The 19,869-nt window shown below is 46.0% G+C and overlaps 1 protein-coding gene across 2 annotated transcripts in view; it reads left to right on the top strand.

Moving 5' to 3' along the window:
• Positions 1-19,869, top strand: part of ARHGAP42 (Rho GTPase activating protein 42) — a 979,121-nt gene that overhangs the window by 797,256 nt on the left and 161,996 nt on the right. For both annotated transcript variants that reach the window (XM_069639111.1, XM_069639110.1), the window contains exon 11: positions 564-642. In XM_069639111.1, the coding sequence (XP_069495212.1) occupies positions 564-642 (79 nt within the window). The remainder of the gene's footprint in view (positions 1-563; positions 643-19,869) is intronic.

Below are 19,869 nucleotides of genomic sequence, written 5' to 3'. Positions count from 1 at the left end.
GGTGCTAGTGTTTAGAGGGGAAATTATCAACTATTCACACAAAAGCAATGTGACGCTCAAACTGTACGCTTAGTCATTTCTAGATCTGAGATCTGTGCAGAAATTGTCTAGCTGAATATTACTGATCCCAGCTATGATTTGTGAAAAGTATTACAAATATATGTACAGTGTGTGCCCTTGTTTCTAAATCCCACTAAATCCTAAATCACTCTCTAATCTACATTGAATTAAATTAATACATTTTAATGTCTCAGGCTTACTTGTTGAAGTTACCCATTAGAGCTATTGCTTATGCTGTATGTCCCTAATTAACAGGTATTGTAATATGTGTTCCCTTTTTTCCTTGTAACTTTGATCATGTACAGTTATTCTGATTGCTGCACTAATCTAATTTCTCACTTACTATGCTTCTAGACAGAAGACATATTGTCATTTAAGCAAACATGACTCATGGATATTGACATTTTTTTAAATGTGTTGTCCACACATTCTATTTGTAACTGTATATGTGATAATTATTTTTTTTAAATAATAAAATAACATATGTTTGTTCTTAACGTTAGACCAGGCATCATTACAATGCAAGCACTGTCGGAAGCAAATCGAAAACTCTGGCTGGAAGCAATGGATGGCAAAGAACCAGTAAGACATTTTATCTCATGCCTACACATAAATTGAATATCTTGACACCCCTTTTCCTACAAAATAAACCTTTTTAATACTTGAACTTCCTAATGTGAATGGTGCTTAGTTTGGGTTACGAAATGTGATATCATTTGCATGGACCTCTTTTGACAGAAAGTCTAAGAATGGGTCCTTCCTGCCAAAGGCTACAGTACTGGGCTGTGCTGACGCCTCCTTAAGCCAGACGTCAGGTTGGCAATTGATTCAGATAGTCTGAGGGATCATTTTAAGTTACCAAGCTGTTGAAAACCAGATGATGGCCAGAGTACAAGAGGTCTTAGAAAACTGGGGGTTACTGATGAACGCAATTCAGTTTAATATAGTATTGAAACCAAGAGTACCACTGCTGTACCTGCAACTTTTCTGAGCACTAGAGAAAATTGACAGGATTCAGGCCAAATGCAGTAATCTAGTCTAGGTAAAAAGGTTCCTCATTCTGCAATTGTAAAGGTTCCAGTGGGATGCACTTAATCCCACTCCCTCCCAGGATGAGTCAGCCTCAGAGTTCTCCTTCTATACCAGCCGGAGAGGGTGCCACCAGCAGCGGACACCAGACTACTGATGCCTGGAGCAAAAGTGGGTTCATTGCTGTGGGAGAGGTGGATTGGTATAGAGACAAATTGTCCATTTGTCTACACAGGCACAAAATAGTATCCTGACTGACGTCTGTGGCTTCACCGCAATGAATGGCTGGCCAGGGATTTAGTCCCTGCCCTCTTGGTTACTAAGTAGCAAACAAGAAGGTCTGATGATGGAAGTACATTCTGTTATGTGCTGGGGCGGGGTCCAGTAGATCTACTACAGTTGAACTTTGTCTTAGGGACAAAGGTACAAAGCAGTCTGAACCCACTTCTATAGTCCTGCTCTTAATACACCTGTGTTGTAGATAGCTATCCCCTCCTTGCAGTAGTTTTGTTTTGGAGAAACCAAGGGATGCAATCTGTGGATTAAACCCGCTCCTGATGTAACATATTTTGTTATAGCGGTCACCTGCTTGCACTTGTCTCCGCTTTGAATCTGGCTGCACTTGTGTATGGCATGATTTTGTACTTCTTAATTTCTAATTGTGCCAGGTTTAGGCTTATGGCAAGGTTTTTAGCTTCTGGACTATTCCCCAGAGACTATGTAAGACTAGACACCCATGCCAATTAGGTCACCATCAACCAAGATTCAGCAGGGCACTTGTGCTGGTCACAAGTAGTCAGACCATTATTTTGCGATTAACTTCTCTGCAAGAAGAAATTACTTGGAGCAAACAGTTGATGGGTCTTTGGGCTACTCTAATGGATTCTTGTTTCTCGCTCTGCTGCAAAAATACTCGGGCTCTCAAATCCTGTGAGGGGAGCAAACCGCTCTGCATCCAGGGATCTTGGATTTCTTGGAGAAAGTGTCCTCTTCATGAAATAGTCCCATACTTCCCCAGATCTTGGGATTTCGATGCCAAGGCAGAGGCTATTCCATCCACCAAATATGCTACAGGTGACTCGGAAAACACCCTGTTCAAAGAAGGTCTCTAGAGTGATGCAACCTTTACAGCAGATCTCCTAGCTAGGAGTGCTGTCTTCTTCAAGGGTCCATCTGAAGACTTGGACCTATGGAAGTCGCAGTGATGGAGACGCTTTATTTCAAGAAAATATTTCTTAGTTCATGATTTGGGATGATCAAATATGTGCCTTAAAGTAGCCCGCCTAGTGTGTCTTTAGGGAGGCATATCACAGTAACAAGGGACAAATGGTGGTGGATGGGTGCCCTGGGCTGTGTTTGATTGTAACCACAAACTCAGGATTGCTAGCAAAAGGACAGGGGTGGGAGATCTGGCTAAAGTGGCTCATCTGGGACTAAATAAAAAATCGAAAGGGTTCAATACTGCTCAATTCACACTACTTCCGATCACACACTAGCACATGCCCTCTTATTATTAGTGAAGATCAAACTGTGAAATTGCTAACTGCTTAGTGAGCCGTGTCCAAAGTAGCAGAATAGTAGAAAGGAACCCAGAGACAAAAGTAGCGCACCAATGAATATAAGGTACATGTGCCCTAATAATGCACCACCGCCTAGTGTGTCATGTAAGTCACCAGGATTCATTATTAAAACACAAAATGAAGGTATTCGTATATCTGACCAAGAGCAAAGATAACCTCACCTGGAACCAATACAATGCAAGTGAAATTTCTATACTTTATGACAAGACTTTGGATGAAATGTAGAGTCAACATTAAAGGATATTTGTTTCACTGCAAAGAGCAGAGCTAATGTCTGAGGACATGTCAGATGTATTGATTTTAAAATGAAAATGTTCCTGACAACCGTTCATAAAGAATATCGTGGCTAAGCCCAAACTATTCATGCTACCACAAGTGGGCAGTTTGTCACTTTAATTAAGGATGAACATGAGGAACTAGCATATGAAACTCTTGTACTAGGTGTGCCCACAAAAATGTAATTACCTCTTGAGGTCTGTGATGCATCTGATGGCATCATCCCTTATTTCCCGGCAATGACATCCTCCCATGTGGGCAGGGAATGGCAGTCGTTACCTGATGCTGGGGCAGTTATATGAGGGAGAATCACATGGGGGAGACAACCTCCGGGAGAGGATTAAGGTATCATCGGGTGAGACTTGGTATCCCCCTTTCCTTTCGCAAGATATACGTCTGATACCTCATGCTACAATTGCTTATTGTAAGGCCTCCCATCTCATAGAGAGTAGTAAAGGCCTTTTGTTACAGTCAAGAGGCCAACTCTCAAAATCCAGCCGGCCTTGTAAAATGTTGTCAGATGCTTTTGGTAAATCCACATACTCTTCCTCCAAACTTAGTTTGCCTTTTAAACCTATTGCAAAGATTCATACAGTGGTTTTGGGAAGGGACTACTACTCCCACAATCCCCACGACACTTTCACGTGGAAGACAAGTGGAGTAATGCGGACTATGGGAATCCACAAGCATAGGCAGTGCTCTTGAGGCAACGAGCACACAGCTGTGCCCAGGACACTTACATCGTGTGAACAAGAAACGGGAGAAAGTTTCTGGCAGAAGCGGGTTGCCCCTTTCAGTGCAGAAAGACATCTGTGGAGCCAACTGGTTCAGGGAGCTGAAAGGAGAAGTCAACTGAAAGCGGATGACGCATGGCCAGAATTGCAGAAGCCAGCAGAGGGCTCCTAGCCATTTGGCGGTGTTAGAGAGCATCACTTTACTCAACGAAATCCCATGCAAAGCAGACGAGTGCAGCGGAAGCCTCAGGAAGCAGGAAAGCAGTTGAGAAATGGTCACAAAGCAGAAAGCAGCAGGAGCCCGTCACCGGCAGACCGTGAAAGAGACAAGAAATGCCATCAAGAACTGGTGTATTCCTGAAGGGACAGAGGGAATACCGGGACGTATTTGCGAACACGCTAAACTGTCAAAATTATACATAACGGAGCCAAAAGAGAATAAAGGAATGGTTGATGAAACCAGAGAGAAAAAGACGGAAAGTAGTTTTCTGAAAGGATAGGCTTTCAAGTTTGGCAATGCATGCTGCAGGCATATGAGAAATGCTAAAGAGGCCTGTGGGATGTCTTCACCCACTGATCTAAGCCCAGCAACATCACTGTGCATTGCTGGCAGCAAAAACATCATAATGGCCGCCGGAAAGCATGCTGCTTGCTAGAAATCACTAGAAAATGCGCAGTGAAAACCTGAAAAATAGGCCACAATCTACTTTTGCCTATGTCAGTGGTAACGCAGGAGACCACTGCCAAAACCCATCATTTGGCTGCTCACAGAGCAACATCATTGCAAAACAAAACAGAGCTGCTTTCAAAAATCAGTTTTTATTTGGTGTCAAATTTGCACAAATCATGGCTCACAAACCACCCAATAAGATCCAACCTCCTTGTTGGGTGGTCAACATCATTCTCCCGCAAGAATCTAGATAATTATAAGGTCCACAGAAGTGTATCTATATCTGAACAAAGTCCACTTTTGAGGATTGCTTGCTGGAAGAAACCTGTCAATAATGGGTGTAATACCGTTACTCACCTCTACCGGAAGTCGGCGTTTTAAAACCATTTTGGGTAAAGTTGAACATGGAACTCAAGCTATGCCAAAGAAAGACTTGCTATCAGAAGCCTAAGAGGTAGATACAATTTAAAACTATATTCTGAAAAGTCTTGAAGCAAGAAATTGTTTAATGTATGTGTTAAAAATTTGAGTTATATTATAAGAAAAGACCATTTTAGACATTGGGTTAAGAGTTAAAGTTTCCCACACTGGGTTCAAACGAATTCCACACCTTCTCCCTGGACAAAGGAGACTTCCCCCTGCCCTTGGCTAAGAGATTGACAGGCTGGTGTTAAAAGGAACTGGGAGTGGCACCCTGGCCTGTTGCTATCAGTGCAGACAAAGGAATCCTTGGGCTGAATAGAAAATGCTAATTGTGTGTGACTGATAACAAACTGCTGGCAGGAAGGATAGACATGTGACCTCTGAGTCAGCCCAGACCTTGGACTCGGAGACAAACCATTGTGTGGGTTCAGAAAGCACAGCAAATGTATGTTTTAGAAAAATGCTTATAACAAATTGCACTGAACTGACAAAAATGTGAAACCTTGAGATTGTTAAAATGAAAAATTCGCTCACAGTTTAAGACTAACTAAGCTGGACTCTGTGCGATGTTCTGAGACCAAAACCCAGAATTATTCATATTGTAGCTACTGTGTGTATGCCAAGAACCTGACGAATTACAGAAATGTGCCTGGATGGGGTGTGAATGCTTGTCTAAAAATTGGTGCAGAAATAATAATGTGAAACCCACCAAGAACGCAAAAAGTGATCATTTCTGAACCAAAGCTCTTAGGAAGATGAGAGTTGAACAGAAATGTACCTTAGGCAATCTGTCATGTAATTTATGTAGTATTAACAAGTTGTGCACCTTGTAAATATGTTTCGAGGGGATTGGGTCCTCCGACGTATTCCATATCTTTGACAGTAATCACCACAGCTGTGCTGCTTCGGAAAATTTTGGCCGTCTGCATCCTACGTCGATGACGTTGATGCGCCGTCCACCGAGGACCTCCTCCGACGGCCGACGTCACCCGATGTGATAAGTAGGACGCACGACGCCCGTAGCCTCAGTTCGTTTTTTCCGCAAACGTGTTCGCTTCGTGAATCTCGGTACGCCTTGACTCTTTGGAGTTTCTGTTGTAATCTTCTCGGTTCTTTGAACCTGTTCGGTTTTGTGAAAAAGCATGTTCGTGATGATGTCTACCTCGTCTTCAACCCCACGTCCGGGCTTCAAAAATGCGGGGACTGTGGGTCCAAGATGTCGGTAACGGACTTGCACGATGCCTGCCTCTGGTGCCTTGGGGAGGCCCACGACACGGACGACTGTGTCGACTGCCAGTCGCTCATGGCCAAGGCCTTGCAGGAGCACAAAAAGAAGTTGTCGGTAAGTAGGGTGTCTAAGCCCCGGAAGTCGAGGTCTGCGGGGCTTTCGACAGATGAATCGAGAGGCGACTCTCTGCGTCATCGTCGGCGGTCCAGTGGGTCTCCTTCCAGGAGTCGGTCTCGCCACTCCTCTGCCTCTTCGAGGCATTCCCGGAAGTGCCGGCATCGGTCGCTGTCCCCGTCCTCTTCCGAGGACTCCGCCCGTCGGCGGGTCGCTTATTCCACCATGCAAACGACACCGGAGGAATGGGCTTCCTTCGGGAAGAAGATGTTAGCGATTCTCGAATCACAGGGCACCAGTCCGTCCGAGCCTCTGAGTGGGGTCGGTCATGATCGGTTCAGAGACACTGCTCGCATGCCTTCGGGCTTGGGTGGTCGGCACGGTTCACGGGAGAGGTCCCACTCGGACAAGGGTAACCGTTCTCGCCATGCCCGTTCCAGGTCCCGGTCCTCGAGACCATGTGATCCTCTGCAGTCTCCGAGGAAGAAGGCGACGTCTGTGGCGCCAAGTTCGTCGACGGCCTCTCTTGAGGGCTTGCCTCCGAGGGGGTCATTGACGCTGTCTGCACCTAGGTCGTCGAAGGACACGCTCGGAGCTCTGGCTTCGAGGCCTGTGTCGACGCTGGTGATGCTGGCGGCGCTTCGACGTCGACGCCGATTCTCTTGCCGCCGCCGATTCGTTCGACGCCTTTCGAGGCGGTGATGTCGGAGGGGCCCCGTGGCATGGGGGAAGCCCCTAGAAAGGCTCTGGATAAGGTCAGGCATAGCTTTGGTCCCCAGGTGCCTTCCTCTCACCGCCTGGAGTACATTTCAGAGGTTGATGAGGGCTCTGATGAGGGCTTGGCTCCAGATAGGGTGCCAGATTTGCTTATTTTGGGCCATAGCCAATATGAAGACCTGAGGCAGTCACTGCATGATGCCAGTGGACTCGACACCTCTCCGGAGGTGGAGTTTTGTAGGCCTCAGCCTGGCACTCATGCCGATTTTTTGTACCGGCGCCTTATGTCTCGGGTCACCGAGTACTTGGGATGGTCGGCTCCCGCAAGGGAGTTTGTTCAGGATGATCTTACAGACATCCTCGATCTTGGTCCCCCCACTGACCCGGTACTGCCGTTTCATATGGCTCTGCAGAAAAGGGTGGTGGCGGCTTGGACTGCTCCGGAGAGTCTCCCGGCAGTGGGCAAGTCTTTGTCGCGAAAATACCGTCTAGCCAGTAGCGACCCCTGCTACTTGTCCAGGCACCCAACTCCGAAGAGTTTGGTGGTGCAAGCGGCTACGGCCCCGGCAAAGCAGGCGTCATATCCTACCATCCCTCCGGATAGGGACGACAAACGTTTTGATGGCTGGGCGAAGAAAGTGTTTTCTTCAGGGGGTATGGCGCTTCAGGCGGCCAACTCCGTATGTGCCTTGTCTCGTTTCACACACACTCTGTGGAACTGTGTTGCATTAGTGGCTGAACATATTCCCAAAGGGGACAAACGGGATGGTTTCCTTGCTATGGTCCAGGATGGCAAGGATGCCATGTGTGAGGCCGTTCAGTCAGGTTTGGACATGGCAGATTGTGTCAGCCGGTCCATGGCGGCGAGCACCGTAATACGCAGGTTTGCGTGGTTGCGGATGTCGGGGTTCGCTCATGATGTACAGTCCCGGCTCTTCAACATGCCCTTTGATGGTGAACATCTTTTTGGCAGCAAGGCTGACGAGAGCCTTGAGAGGTTGCAGACCTCCAAAGCTGCAGCGAAGTTGTTGGGCGCTGCAGTTCGACAACCTCCGCCTTTTCATTTTAGGGAACAACAATGGAGGGGAGGTTCCTTTCGTTATTACTCATCCTTCACTAAAGCGAGGGGAGCTGTCAGTCAAAGAGGCCACCGTATGAGTACCAGAGGTAGAAAACAGGGTACTCGAGGTGCCAAAGCCACTCGGGCAGTTGCCTCTTTGCCCTCCGGCAATGCCACATCCGCTACCACTCAGTCATGAGGCCATGTCCCATGGTTCGCCGGTTGGGGGAAGGCTGGTGCAGCATCCTGTAGAGTGGCGTGCCATTACTTCAGATGTGTGGGTTCTGGAGATCATAACCCATGGCTACTGTCTTCCCTTTCGGCAGAGACCTCACAACAATCCACCTGGGAACCTCTCTTTGAAGAGTCCGGATCCGCTCCTTGCGCAGGAAATTCAAGCCCTGCTGGAGAAAGGCACCATAGAACGGAGAAGAACAAGGGATGGTATTCCCCTTATTTTTTGATTTCGAAAGAAAGACGGGGGATTGGAACCCATCATGGACTTGCGCGGTTTGAACAAACTCCTACGGAAGGACAAGTTCAAGATGGTCACTCTCTCTTAAGTCCTCCAGGCTCTTCAACTTCAGGACTGGTTGGTGTCTCTCGACCTCAAGGACGCTTACTTCCATGTGCCGATCCATCCTGAGCACAAGAAGTACCTGAGGTTCGCGGTTGGTGACTCACACTTTCAGTTTTGGGTCCTGCCATTCGGATTGACCTCCGCCCCAAGGGTTTTCACCAAGCTCATGGTGGTGGTGGCAGCGCATCTCAGGAAAGGGGGGATTCACGTCTACCCCTACCTGGACGATTGGTTGATCAGGGAGAGCTCTCCCGAGCAAGTTCTGGATCATCTGTCCGTCAACTGCCACTCCCTTCACAAGCTGGGCTTCTCCCTCAATTTAAACAAGTCCCATTTGACGCCAACACAGCAGCTCCTGTACATTGGAGCAGCTCCTGTACATCGGCTGTGTTTTCCTCCCCAGGTGAGGACTCTTCACATTCAACAAATGGTGCACAAGTTTCAACTTGCCCAGACACTCCCGGCGTTCGAGTTCTTGAGATTGCTCAGCCTCATGGCATCCTGCATTCTTCTGGTGCCTGAGGCCTGTCTGTGGATGAGATCTTTGAAGTGGGCACTCAAGATGCAGTGGTCGCAATCTTCCGGCAGGATGTCGGACCCTGTTCAGGTGCCGCCCTCGGTCGCCCAGGACCTTCTGTGGTGGGCCGTCGAAGGCAATCTGATGAAGGGGGCTCCGTTTTGGCTTCCCTGGCTGGAGGTGACGATCATGATGGATGCATCCCTCACGGGATGGGGAGCTCATGCCAACGAGTTGACAGTCAGTGGTCGTTGGTCTCCGTCGGACTCCAGACTCCATATCAATCTGAAGGCTTTTCTGGCGACTGTGCGAGGAAAGAGTGTCCTGATCCTGACGGACAACACGGTGGCCATGCACTATCGCAACAAAAAAGGTGGGCAGGGTCACTTCCTCTGTGCAGGGAGGCGATGCAGCTCGAGTTCTGGGCCATCCAGCAGTAAGTTTCGATCTCGGCTGTTCATCTGGCCGGAGACGACAACGAGACGGCAGACACTCTGAGCAGGCAGAGCACGATCTCTCACGAGTGGGAGCTGGCTCAGGAGATTCTCCTGGAGATCTTTGCCCTTTGGGGGACCCCTCAAGTGGATCTCTTCGCCTCCAGTGTCAACCGGAAGTGCGAAAGGTTCTGCTTGCGGGAATTTCCTCCAAAAGGAGCCTTAGGAGATGCGTTCATGGTGGAGTGGTCATTCACACTGCTGTACGCGTTTCCTCCAGTCCCCATCTTCCCGCAAGTACTGCGGAGGTTACAGAGGTTCGTTTAACGGATGATCCTCATTGCTCCGGCGTAGGCGCAGAGGACGTGGTACCTGGACCTTCTCGACTTGTCCATCTGCCCTCCACGTCGTCTTCCCTACCGAGACGATCTGCTCTCACAGGAGGGGGGGGTCAGGTTCTCCATCCAGAGGTCAGATCCCTCAACCTTCACGCTTGGCTTCTGAAAGGTTGAGGTATAAGGATTGGGACCTTCTTGAAGACGTGTTGGAGGTGTTGCTCTCGGCCCGACGGCCGCAACAAAGTCTCTGTACCGTTGCCGTTGGCGTAAATTCTGCGACTGGTGCAGAGTTGAGAATGTGGATCCTATTGAATGTGACATTCCCGTGGTTCTGTCTTTTTTGCTTTCTTTGGCCCACAGGGGCTTGCAAGTGGGTACCATTAAAGGTTACCTGGCGGCGCTGTCCATATTTAAGCGCTCGTCTGAAGAATGTTCCTATTTTAAGATTCCTTTAATTTCTCAGTTTTTGAAAGGGCTCACTAATGTGTTCCCTCCGTCACCTTCTCTGGGGCCCAGTTGGGATTTGAACCTTGTTCTTAAGTTTCTTATGGGTGCTCCGTTTGAGCCTTTGCATTCTTGCCCTTTGAGACTGTTAACTCTTAAAACTGTGTTTTTGGTTGCGGTTACTTCCGCTCGCAGAGTGAGTGAGTTACAGACACTTTCAGTTAAGCCACCCTTCACTGTGTTTTATAAGGACAGGGTTGTCCTTCGAGTTCGTCCTTCCTTTCTTCCGAAGGTGGTTTCGGAATTTCATTTGGGCCAGAAGGTTGTTCTTCCGGCATTCTATCCTCCTCCGCATCCTGGTAAGGAAGAGGAGAGGCTCCATAGGCTTGATCCTAGGAGAGCGTTGAGCTTTTATATTTCACGCATGTCCCGGGTCAGATTGCACAATCAACTCTTCATTGGTTACGCTGGAAAGCATTTGGGACAAGCTGTGATGAAACAGACTTTGTCTCGTTGGACTATTTTGGCTATCTCTGAGTGTTACCGCTTGGCGGGTAAGTACCCATCTCTGGTTTGTGGGCCCATTCTACCAGGGGTATGGCTGCATCTACTGCCCTACAGAGGGGTGTTCCTATTTGAAACATCTGTGATGCAGCCACCTGGGCTTCTGTACATACTTTTGTACGTCACTACTCCCTCGATTCCATCCGAGGACAGGATCTGGCCTTTGGCAAGGCAGTCCTTTATTCTGCAATTTGATTGGGCATGCTATATTTGTGTTCTAAATTCTTTTCCCACCTCCTTGCTTTGGTAATGCTTTGGGAGTCTGTCAAAGATGTGGAATACGTCGGAGGACTCAATCCCCTCGAAGAACAAATTACTCTCTTACCTGGTAACGTTCTTTCGATGGGATGGTCTGACGACGTATTCCATATCGCTCCCTCCCTACCTTCCCTGCTGCAGAATTCTTATGGGATTGCAGCTTACATTTCTGCAAGGCCTTGTGTGTCTGACTGGCAGAAGACTTGTGGTACACGTTCTGGGGCAAAAAAACTACAACTGAGGCTACGGGCGTCATGCGTCCCACTTATCACATCGGGTGACGTCGGCCGTCGGAGGAGGTCCTCGGGGACGGCGCATCGACGTCATTGACGTACGACGCAGACGCCAAAAATGTTCCAAAGCAGCACAGCTGTCGTGATTACTGTCAAAGATATGGAATACGTCGTTGGACCATCCCATCGAAAGAACGTTACCAGGTAAGAGAGTAACTTGTTCTATTTATGAAAAATAAGATATACTGTACAGAGAAAAGGGGAGGGTCTTTCCTCTAAGCCATAAATATGACACATGATGACACAGGATGACATACTGCTCCTTTCTCCAATCAGGGGACAGGGAATGCTCTGACCTATCAGATCTTCAGAGGGTTGGGCATAGAGAATCAGCCTCCCCACCCACTTTGGAAATACATAAATAGGGACTGCTGAGGACTGATAGGACACACACTTTTCCACTACTCAACTGATTTCTCGGCAAAGCACCCTGCAATAAGATCCATACCAGATCCAGACAATATCCAGACAGAGACTCTAGAACCAAACTCTAGAACCCTGAAGCAGAGAGGACTAAACCAAAAGCAGAACCCTTCTCAGCAGGCCTGCAGAATCTAGCAACCTGATTCTAACCCCTAAACTTCCAAGGGGCTCTCACCATTCAACAGCCTGGCTGAGCTGTTTTGCTATTCTAGCTAAGAACCCTGTGCTAGAACCCAGATACAGATCCAGAGAGCAGAGCTGTACCCAGAACCCAGAGAGCCGTGCTGAGAGCAGAACCCAGGGCCTGAGACCTGTCCGGTGGCGAGAGAGAATACCAGCCAAACCCTTGACCAGATCTTTGACGGGGCCCACTCCATTCCAAAGCCATAGGAGTGAGTATCCAGTCTAGAACTGTACATAACCAATCCCTTAGTTTAAGTAATCCCATTCCATCCATTTAAATCTGCCCAGAACTGCATTATAGAACCTCTTTTGTCTATCCTAAATTCTCCTCTCCTCCACATTATTCTTGATAAATTGTAGCAATAATCATCTATGCGCTGATATTTTTTCAAGTGTCTTCACGCACAACAATCAGAGCGGAAGGCACCCTGTTTCTGGTAGTTGTCCCGTTGGGTATCTTGTAGTTTCGTAGCCCTTAGTATAAATCCATATTGATTCCTAATCTGTAAAGTGCAATCTGTCATTTTTCAATCTTGACTTTATTTCTGAAAAATCTACCTTCACAAAAACCCTCTAACTTTTGAACCGCACGTCCTAGAACCAAAATGTAACTGTCATTTTGAAGCTAATATCCTTATGTCAAAATAGTTGTTTCTTGTTTTCAACTGCTGACATTTGTTTTCAATCTGATAATCATTCATGTATCATGGCTAGTGTTGACCTGAACCAATCCAAATTAACTCTCTCTTATCCTGAATCTCCTTTAGTGAATTAAAATCATTTTAGCACATTTACCCTTACATTGCAATCACATTCAAAAGTATTTTTTCCTGTTTCAAAATCATACCTGTTTTCTCTAAGCTTGCTGTAGGAACTGGGATTGAACTGCATTATTGATGTTATTCCTGAAACCTGTGTGCCCCCCTTTCCATCTCTTCATATTGCATAGTGGGGGGAGTGAGTAGTCACAGGGGAAAAAGGGATCATATTATCTTTTGATTGAAATCGTATCAAGTTTATTTCTGTGTTGCATTCTTTCCCATCATTGCATTGCCTTGAATCATACAAAGTATTCTCTACTACCTTACCCTTTCTATTCCTACTCCTAACTGATTATAGAGATTGTTGATATTGTAATATTACCCATTGCTGCTTGCTGTACATATTCATAAGTGTGCTAGTCAATATTATTCTATTCATAAAAGTGTGACATATATATTGTACCATTCTTCAAATAAACCTTTTAATTTGCAAAACAAACCTACTTCTTGGCTCAGTGAGGTCGGGGAGCTTCAAAGAGAGGGGCGTTATATAAGGGTTCATCATCCAGATTTAAAGAACTTTGACATACAAATATATAAATAAGGGCTTCCATTGGGCATCCCATACTAGGCATTGACTTAGTTGGAGTGCTGGATTGAAGTCACTTACAGGCCATATATGAGAAACCAAATACATTCATCAACAAGGCAAAAAGGTAAAAACATCATATGTGGGAAAGTGGGCAGAAGCACATGGATGAGAAGCCCTGGCAGGAGAGTACACCAGGCAGTTGCAAGTGTTTGTTTTCAAGAATCCCTGACAGGAGAGCATAGCAGGCAACTACAAGTGTGTGTTTTCAAGAAGGCCTGTTAGAAGAGTATACCAGGTAGTCAAAGATGTATGAAAAAGAAATCCTTGCAAAGGAATAAACCAGATCAATTGGAAGTGGAAACGATACAATAAATAGTCAGCAGTCTCTATTGGTTTAAGGGACAGAGACGCCCAAATAAAGAATAACGAAGGAAAGTCCTGAGAAGGATATATTGGGACTACTTAGAGGCCTACTAAGAGGCTGTGTTACACAAGAGTAGAAGTACGAATTTCTGGGGCGGAAAACGTGAACCTCCCTTTCTTGTATAGCAAAGTTGTTATCCACAAGGGTGAAAGAAATCTTAGAGGAAGAAAAAAACATCTTTTAAAGACCAGACATTTGAGAGGTGGTACATAGCTAACTTTTGTTGTCGATTCAAAACAGCACCAAGAACTGTTACTCGTGAACCAAGAAGGCGATGAAGAATCCAAGGGAAGGGGGAGAACTTTCTGGAGCAAGGATATCTATCCTTTAAAGAGTCTTTGTTGGAGTTATATATTATTTTCACAATTGCTTTGTTGATTTTTTCAATCACAGAAATCCAAAGACATTATCCTTTTCACCTTAGAATTCATTTGTTTAGAGTGTGAGGGTCAGAACAGTACTTTGGAATACATTCTGACACTGACACTCCTTAGTTTTAAGTTTAGACAGTGAAGCTCTGCTAGTGCGGAGACAGAACGGCCTTTCCCCAACCCCTTTTATTTACTAACAAAAGTATTTAGCCAAAATGGTGTATAAAATATGTCTGAGTTTCATTCCTGACTCTTCACGAGCAAGTATTTGATTGACGAGCACTTAAAATGTTACTTACTCATTATTTCCTTAAAGTCATACATAATGGTACAATTAATTCTCCTTTTCGTTTGCTTAACCTGTCTGATCCTGCACAGATTGTGGGCTAGCCTAAGACTTTATTCACATCTCTGGTACTGCTGTTTCTCCCCTCGCATCTCATTGGGAAAACGTCCCTACATTTATTATTCCTAGTGACTGGTTTTAACCCTACTGTGGGCCTCATTACAAAGACATTGGGAATGAGGCAGTCATTCTGTTATAGCTGCATTACTGCCACATTACTGCACTGCCGTATTAAGAGTTTGGTGGGATTGTGGAAGATTTACCTCCAGCATTGCACTGAAGGTAAATCATCTGCCTTGCTGCCAAAAATCGCCAAAGATCAGTGGAAATTCCCACCAGTGGTATTTCTGCTGAATGGGAAATTACACTGCCCTACCACCACTTGTAATCCTGTGGTAAATCCGTGGGACCAAGTGGCAATAATGGTAATTGAGTTTAGCGATAATTCAGCCATTTTACTGGCAAATGACTGTCAAACACGTGATGAGGCCCTGTGTCTTCTCCTGCTCATACTCCTTATTGTGCAGCTTCACCTTTAGTGTACCTATCCTTCTATTCCCCCCTCCTACCTTCTCAGTAAAAGTTCCTAGAATCCTAATGTGTTCTTTTGGCTCAGTTTACACTTTTTGTCTCAATGATTCATGTATTCCCCCTTCAATAGCAGTTAACCTGACACTCTGTCTCATGGTATTCTGCCCCACTCTACCTGCTGACTAGAACTGGTGGTGGTAAAGGCATCCTGTGCCACTCTTTGTGGACCCCTCTTCTCACCATCCACCTGTTCCTGCCTTACACTTTATTTCCTTTTTCTTAAACCTTGCCCTATTGCCTATCTCATACTCAGCCCTCTTTCTTCTTTTCACTTAGATCTGGATTCTCCATTCACTCCTTTTTGCCTTAACTTTCCGTTTCCACTCTAATCTGCATCTCCCTAACTATTCATTCTATCTGTCCTTGTCTTCCTATTATAAACACTTCTAATGTGCTCCAAAAGTTTAACCCCATCTATTATTGTTTGATATCATCTTCTCCAATTTTCCCTTGGTCTTCTCTCTCAGCACTTCCTTTTCTCTTCATTGATTATTCACTGATATCTTTTGGGTATATCTTCCCAACCCATTCTCCCTTTCCTATTCTGAGTGCTCATTCATGCATCATTATGAGCACAACTTTGACTCTTTACTTCCACCCTACACCATTCTCTTCCGTGATATACAGAAATCATTCCCCTAAGCCCCAGTGTTTCTGCTATTCATTTATCAGCCATTATGTCTGGACTCGTTTACCCTATATTTTTTCATCTTGCCCAACAACTCAACCTTGTCTTTACCCAATTCTCCACACTGATTGTAATACTCTACGGAAGGCTAAGTGGTGCAGATGAAGTTACATTCCCCTTCTGATCTTCAAGCTCGCTCATCCCTGTATTCCTGCTAGAATGATCTTGAATGATTCCATGCTCAGCAACTCTACTGCTAGGCTTATTTCCTCTCTGTCCCTAGTTCCATGGGAGTATAGCTCAAGTGCATGTGCTTTCCTTGGGAACAGGACGATGTTGTGCATAATGCGTTGAATACCACAGTCGAGTCAACTCAACTCAGTACCACATGGTTGATAATAAATAACACTGGTTACCAAGTGATCTGAATAAGGATTCCTGGAGAGAGCATTCTCTTCTCTGCTACTTCTCTCCATATCTTTCTCCCACCTTAGCGTATCATTTGTTTCCCCTCCACTCGTTTTCCCATTTCTATTCCTGCCCACAACCTCAGCTTTATAGCATTCAAAACATCTATCCCTTTCTCACTTGACTTAAATATTCCCTTTACTTGACTTTTGCCCTTCCCTCTTGCTGAGTGTCTCCTTGCCCCTGCTCTCTCACAGTCAATGTCCAGCTCTTCATCTCTACCTCTGCCACCTTGTGCCATTTGAATCTACGTTCTAATTCTTCTGTAGCAGGGTTTTGTTTAAAACGTATGTGTAGCACCTAATACATTCATATAAATAAAAATACAATATTGCACATACAAACCAAGTTGTTTTTGGAATCTGACGCCGGGGACCCACAAATGAGGCCAAACCCTGTGAGACATGGGGCTTCCCAAGCCCGGTTTTAGTTTATTTATTTTGTGGGGTCACTATTGAAGCCCGTACTCCAATCAAATATAGTATATGGCTATTAAAAGGCAGGTCTCACTCTCTGTATGTCCCCGAATACTTTGATGCCTTTTACTATCCTAATAATGTACACTTGTGGCACCTTATTCTATATATAGGTTTGGGTTCATTATTATTTATGCAAGAGTGGAGATGTCTCAGTTGAAGAGGTTTTCAGAAACATGGCCTTAGAAATGAGGGAAAATAAATAATATCACATTGTTTGGGCCAGTTTTGGACCTTCTTGAATATTGTTACCTTTGTGTCAGCATTGCTGATGTAACAGTACTATAAAATGCTAGCTGTTTAGAGAAGGCTTCTGAGCCTTGCCTTCATAGCATAACCACCGGTGACCTACTGCCCAACAACAGTGGTTAATGTTTGGTAGTGGTCAGTGCCTTAAGTGGCACCACAAATCGAGCCGGGGCTCATCGAGGGGGCGTGGCCTAACAGCGGGGGTCTTGATGGCCCGTTAGGCCACGCCCCCTTGACGAGCCCCGGCTCAATGGGCTACTGCCACCCCTGCCAGGCAGCCTTTTGTAGAGATTAGCACCCTCTCCCCTATTGGGGAGAGGGTGCTGACCTCTGCATTTATTTTGTGTAGGCTTGCCTGGCAGGGGACAGCGCCTGCCTATTCAGCCTTAATGGTGGTGCTGCCCCTCGCCAGCTGGGGAGGGGCAGCACCACCATTAAGGCTGAAAGGGTGAGGCCACTGGAATCAGGTCTTTTTTCCTAAATACTGAAACTCCCGCAAATCCGCGGGAGCTCCAGTATTTAGAAAGCAAGGCCTCTGCTTCCAGCGGCCTCACGTTTCTCCATAATGGTGGCGCCGGCCGACGGGAATCTCTTGATTAAAGGGATGCCTCGCAGGTGCGGCGCCACCATTATGGCAGAAAGGCATTTTTTTCTATAGCCTGAAGCTCTCGCACACGAGCGAGAGCTTCAGGCTGTAGAAAAAAATGCCTTTTCATGTAGTGGCCGGGGCTGTCAGGGGAGATTACTGGGCCCCGGCAGGGCCCCGCCTCAAAACGAAATTTCGGAGACTGCCGGGGCTCAGCCCCGGCAGGCCCCGGCCCACTTAAAGCCCTGGTAGTGGTGCATAGCTGTAAAAATCGACCTTTTATTGTGGGTGGGCCTGGTGGAGCCTAGTGCTGTGCTTATTGCTTGAGAATATTTGGGGCCTGATTCACAGAACATGTTCCTCTGGGATTGCAGCATTATTAAACACTTCCATTAATCAGACCCTTGGTTTCGATGAGTTGGCGCCCTTTATATGGGGGCATGCCCGCCCTCTGCCACTGTAATTGGAAATGCCATTTTAGAAACTCGATAAGCAGCTGGAGCACTGCCCCAAATAAGACCAGCTTAACTCTTAGGAGGCTGGTTCCCATGTTCCCTGATGCCCACATGAATGGGGAAGTTCCCAGGGGGCACAGCCCATGCTTAGCAGCACCTTGGTGAGGGGAGGGATGGCTCGCATCCGTGCAATTGGTGCCATGTGAGGCCTGTGCACCACTGAAACACGTTCCTTTCATTATTGAGTGGGAAATGGGTCAATCATCCTGTTTTACCGAATGAGCGGACATTATTTTGAAGTATTCCAATTTGTTTACGCAATGCGCACCTGATCCCTTCTGGATCATTTCTGATAGTAAGATAATTAATGCTCAATTGACTGTTTGGAACAATTTAAAAACCCTAAATTGAAAAGCTGAAATATCCACTTTTCGAGCTGAACTGTTCAACACTAGCGTGACAGCCACATTGACACATTTTCGCTGATCATTATGGCTAATTATTTTTTTTAAAGATGTAGGGCATGACTTCATTGAGAGCGTATATTGCACTGATCAGAGGCAAACCAATGCTTTAGAATACAGCTGAGACGTTTAATGATAATCCAATTTGGTTGCTGTCCTTTGAACGGATTGTCAACTGAGCCCTCTTAAGAAAGATACAAGCCTGTCCTCCTTTCAGCCCAGATCTCAACGATGGAGCACCTGTCAGCCTAGCGGTATCCACAGCAACCCCTTTACACGAATAAAAAGCTTATGATTAGGATTCTGAAAAAAAAAAATCATCTAATCATTTTGGAAACGGCCCCTTGAAAAGTACTACAAAAATGCTGTTGTAAGGCAAAAAAAAAAAAATGAGCGAGACAAAAATCTGAAATAATGTGTTTTTTTGCCTAGCATTGTTTTCCTTCTGTTTTTTTCGCAGTGATTTGGAGTTTTATGAAGGACCGAGTTAATAATGTTGAAAAAACTGGAAAAGAAAGGATTTGTTGAAATTATGAATGTCTAAAATATAATTGTTGGGAGTAATAATACGAAATGTTTAGGGTTACAAACCAAAGAACATCCTCCAAAAAAGATGATCAAAAACGCAACCGCTGGCTGAGGGGGTAGTGAAAGGGGTTAAGGGCAGGAGAAGAAAAATTAACATAAGGAAAAGGAATGTCTCTGTAGCATCAGTCCATCATTTGAAGTCAAAAAGAAGAAACGCAGACAAACACGTGTGAATAGAAGACCTTGCATTCTAGGATTGTGTGCAGTTTATTAGCCACAAACCAGCACCACCTGCACGTGTACTATGCATCTCCATACTACTTTTCTGTCTGTGGAAGTGTTAAACGAATCACAGCATAGTACACAGGCAATCCCAGCATTAGCATTGCATACACCGCTACTAACTAGTACACAGGCACTCCCAGCATTAGCATTGCATACACCGCTACTAACTAGTGCACAGGCACTCCCAGCATTAGCATTGCATACACCGCTACTAACTAGTGCACAGGCAATCCCAGCATTAGCATTGCATACGCCGCTACTAACTAGTGCACAGGCAATCCCAGCATTAGCATTGCATACGCCGCTACTAACTAGCGCACAGGCAATCCCAGCATTAGCATTGCATACGCCGCTACTAACTAGCGCACAGGCAATCCCAGCATTAGCATTGCATACGCCGCTACTAACTAGCGCACAGGCACTCCCAGCATTAGCATTGCATACGCCGCTACTAACTAGCGCACAGGCAATCCCAGCATTAGCATTGCATACGCCGCTACTAACTAGCGCACAGGCAATCCCAGCATTAGCATTGCATACGCCGCTACTAACTAGCGCACAGGCAATCCCAGCATTAGCATTGCATACGCCGCTACTAACTAGCGCACAGGCACTCCCACCATTAGCATTGCATACGCCGCTACTAACTAGCACACAGGCACTCCCAGCATTAGCATTGCATACACCGCTACTAACTAGCACACAGGCAATCCCAGCATT

This window comes from Ambystoma mexicanum, chromosome 7q (genome assembly GCF_040938575.1).
Source record: "Ambystoma mexicanum isolate Mex_15411 chromosome 7q, UKY_AmexF1_1, whole genome shotgun sequence".
NCBI classification, from domain to species: domain Eukaryota; kingdom Metazoa; phylum Chordata; class Amphibia; order Caudata; family Ambystomatidae; genus Ambystoma; species Ambystoma mexicanum.
Note: the sequence above shows the minus strand (reverse complement) of the source record. Positions and strands in the feature narration are given on the sequence as shown.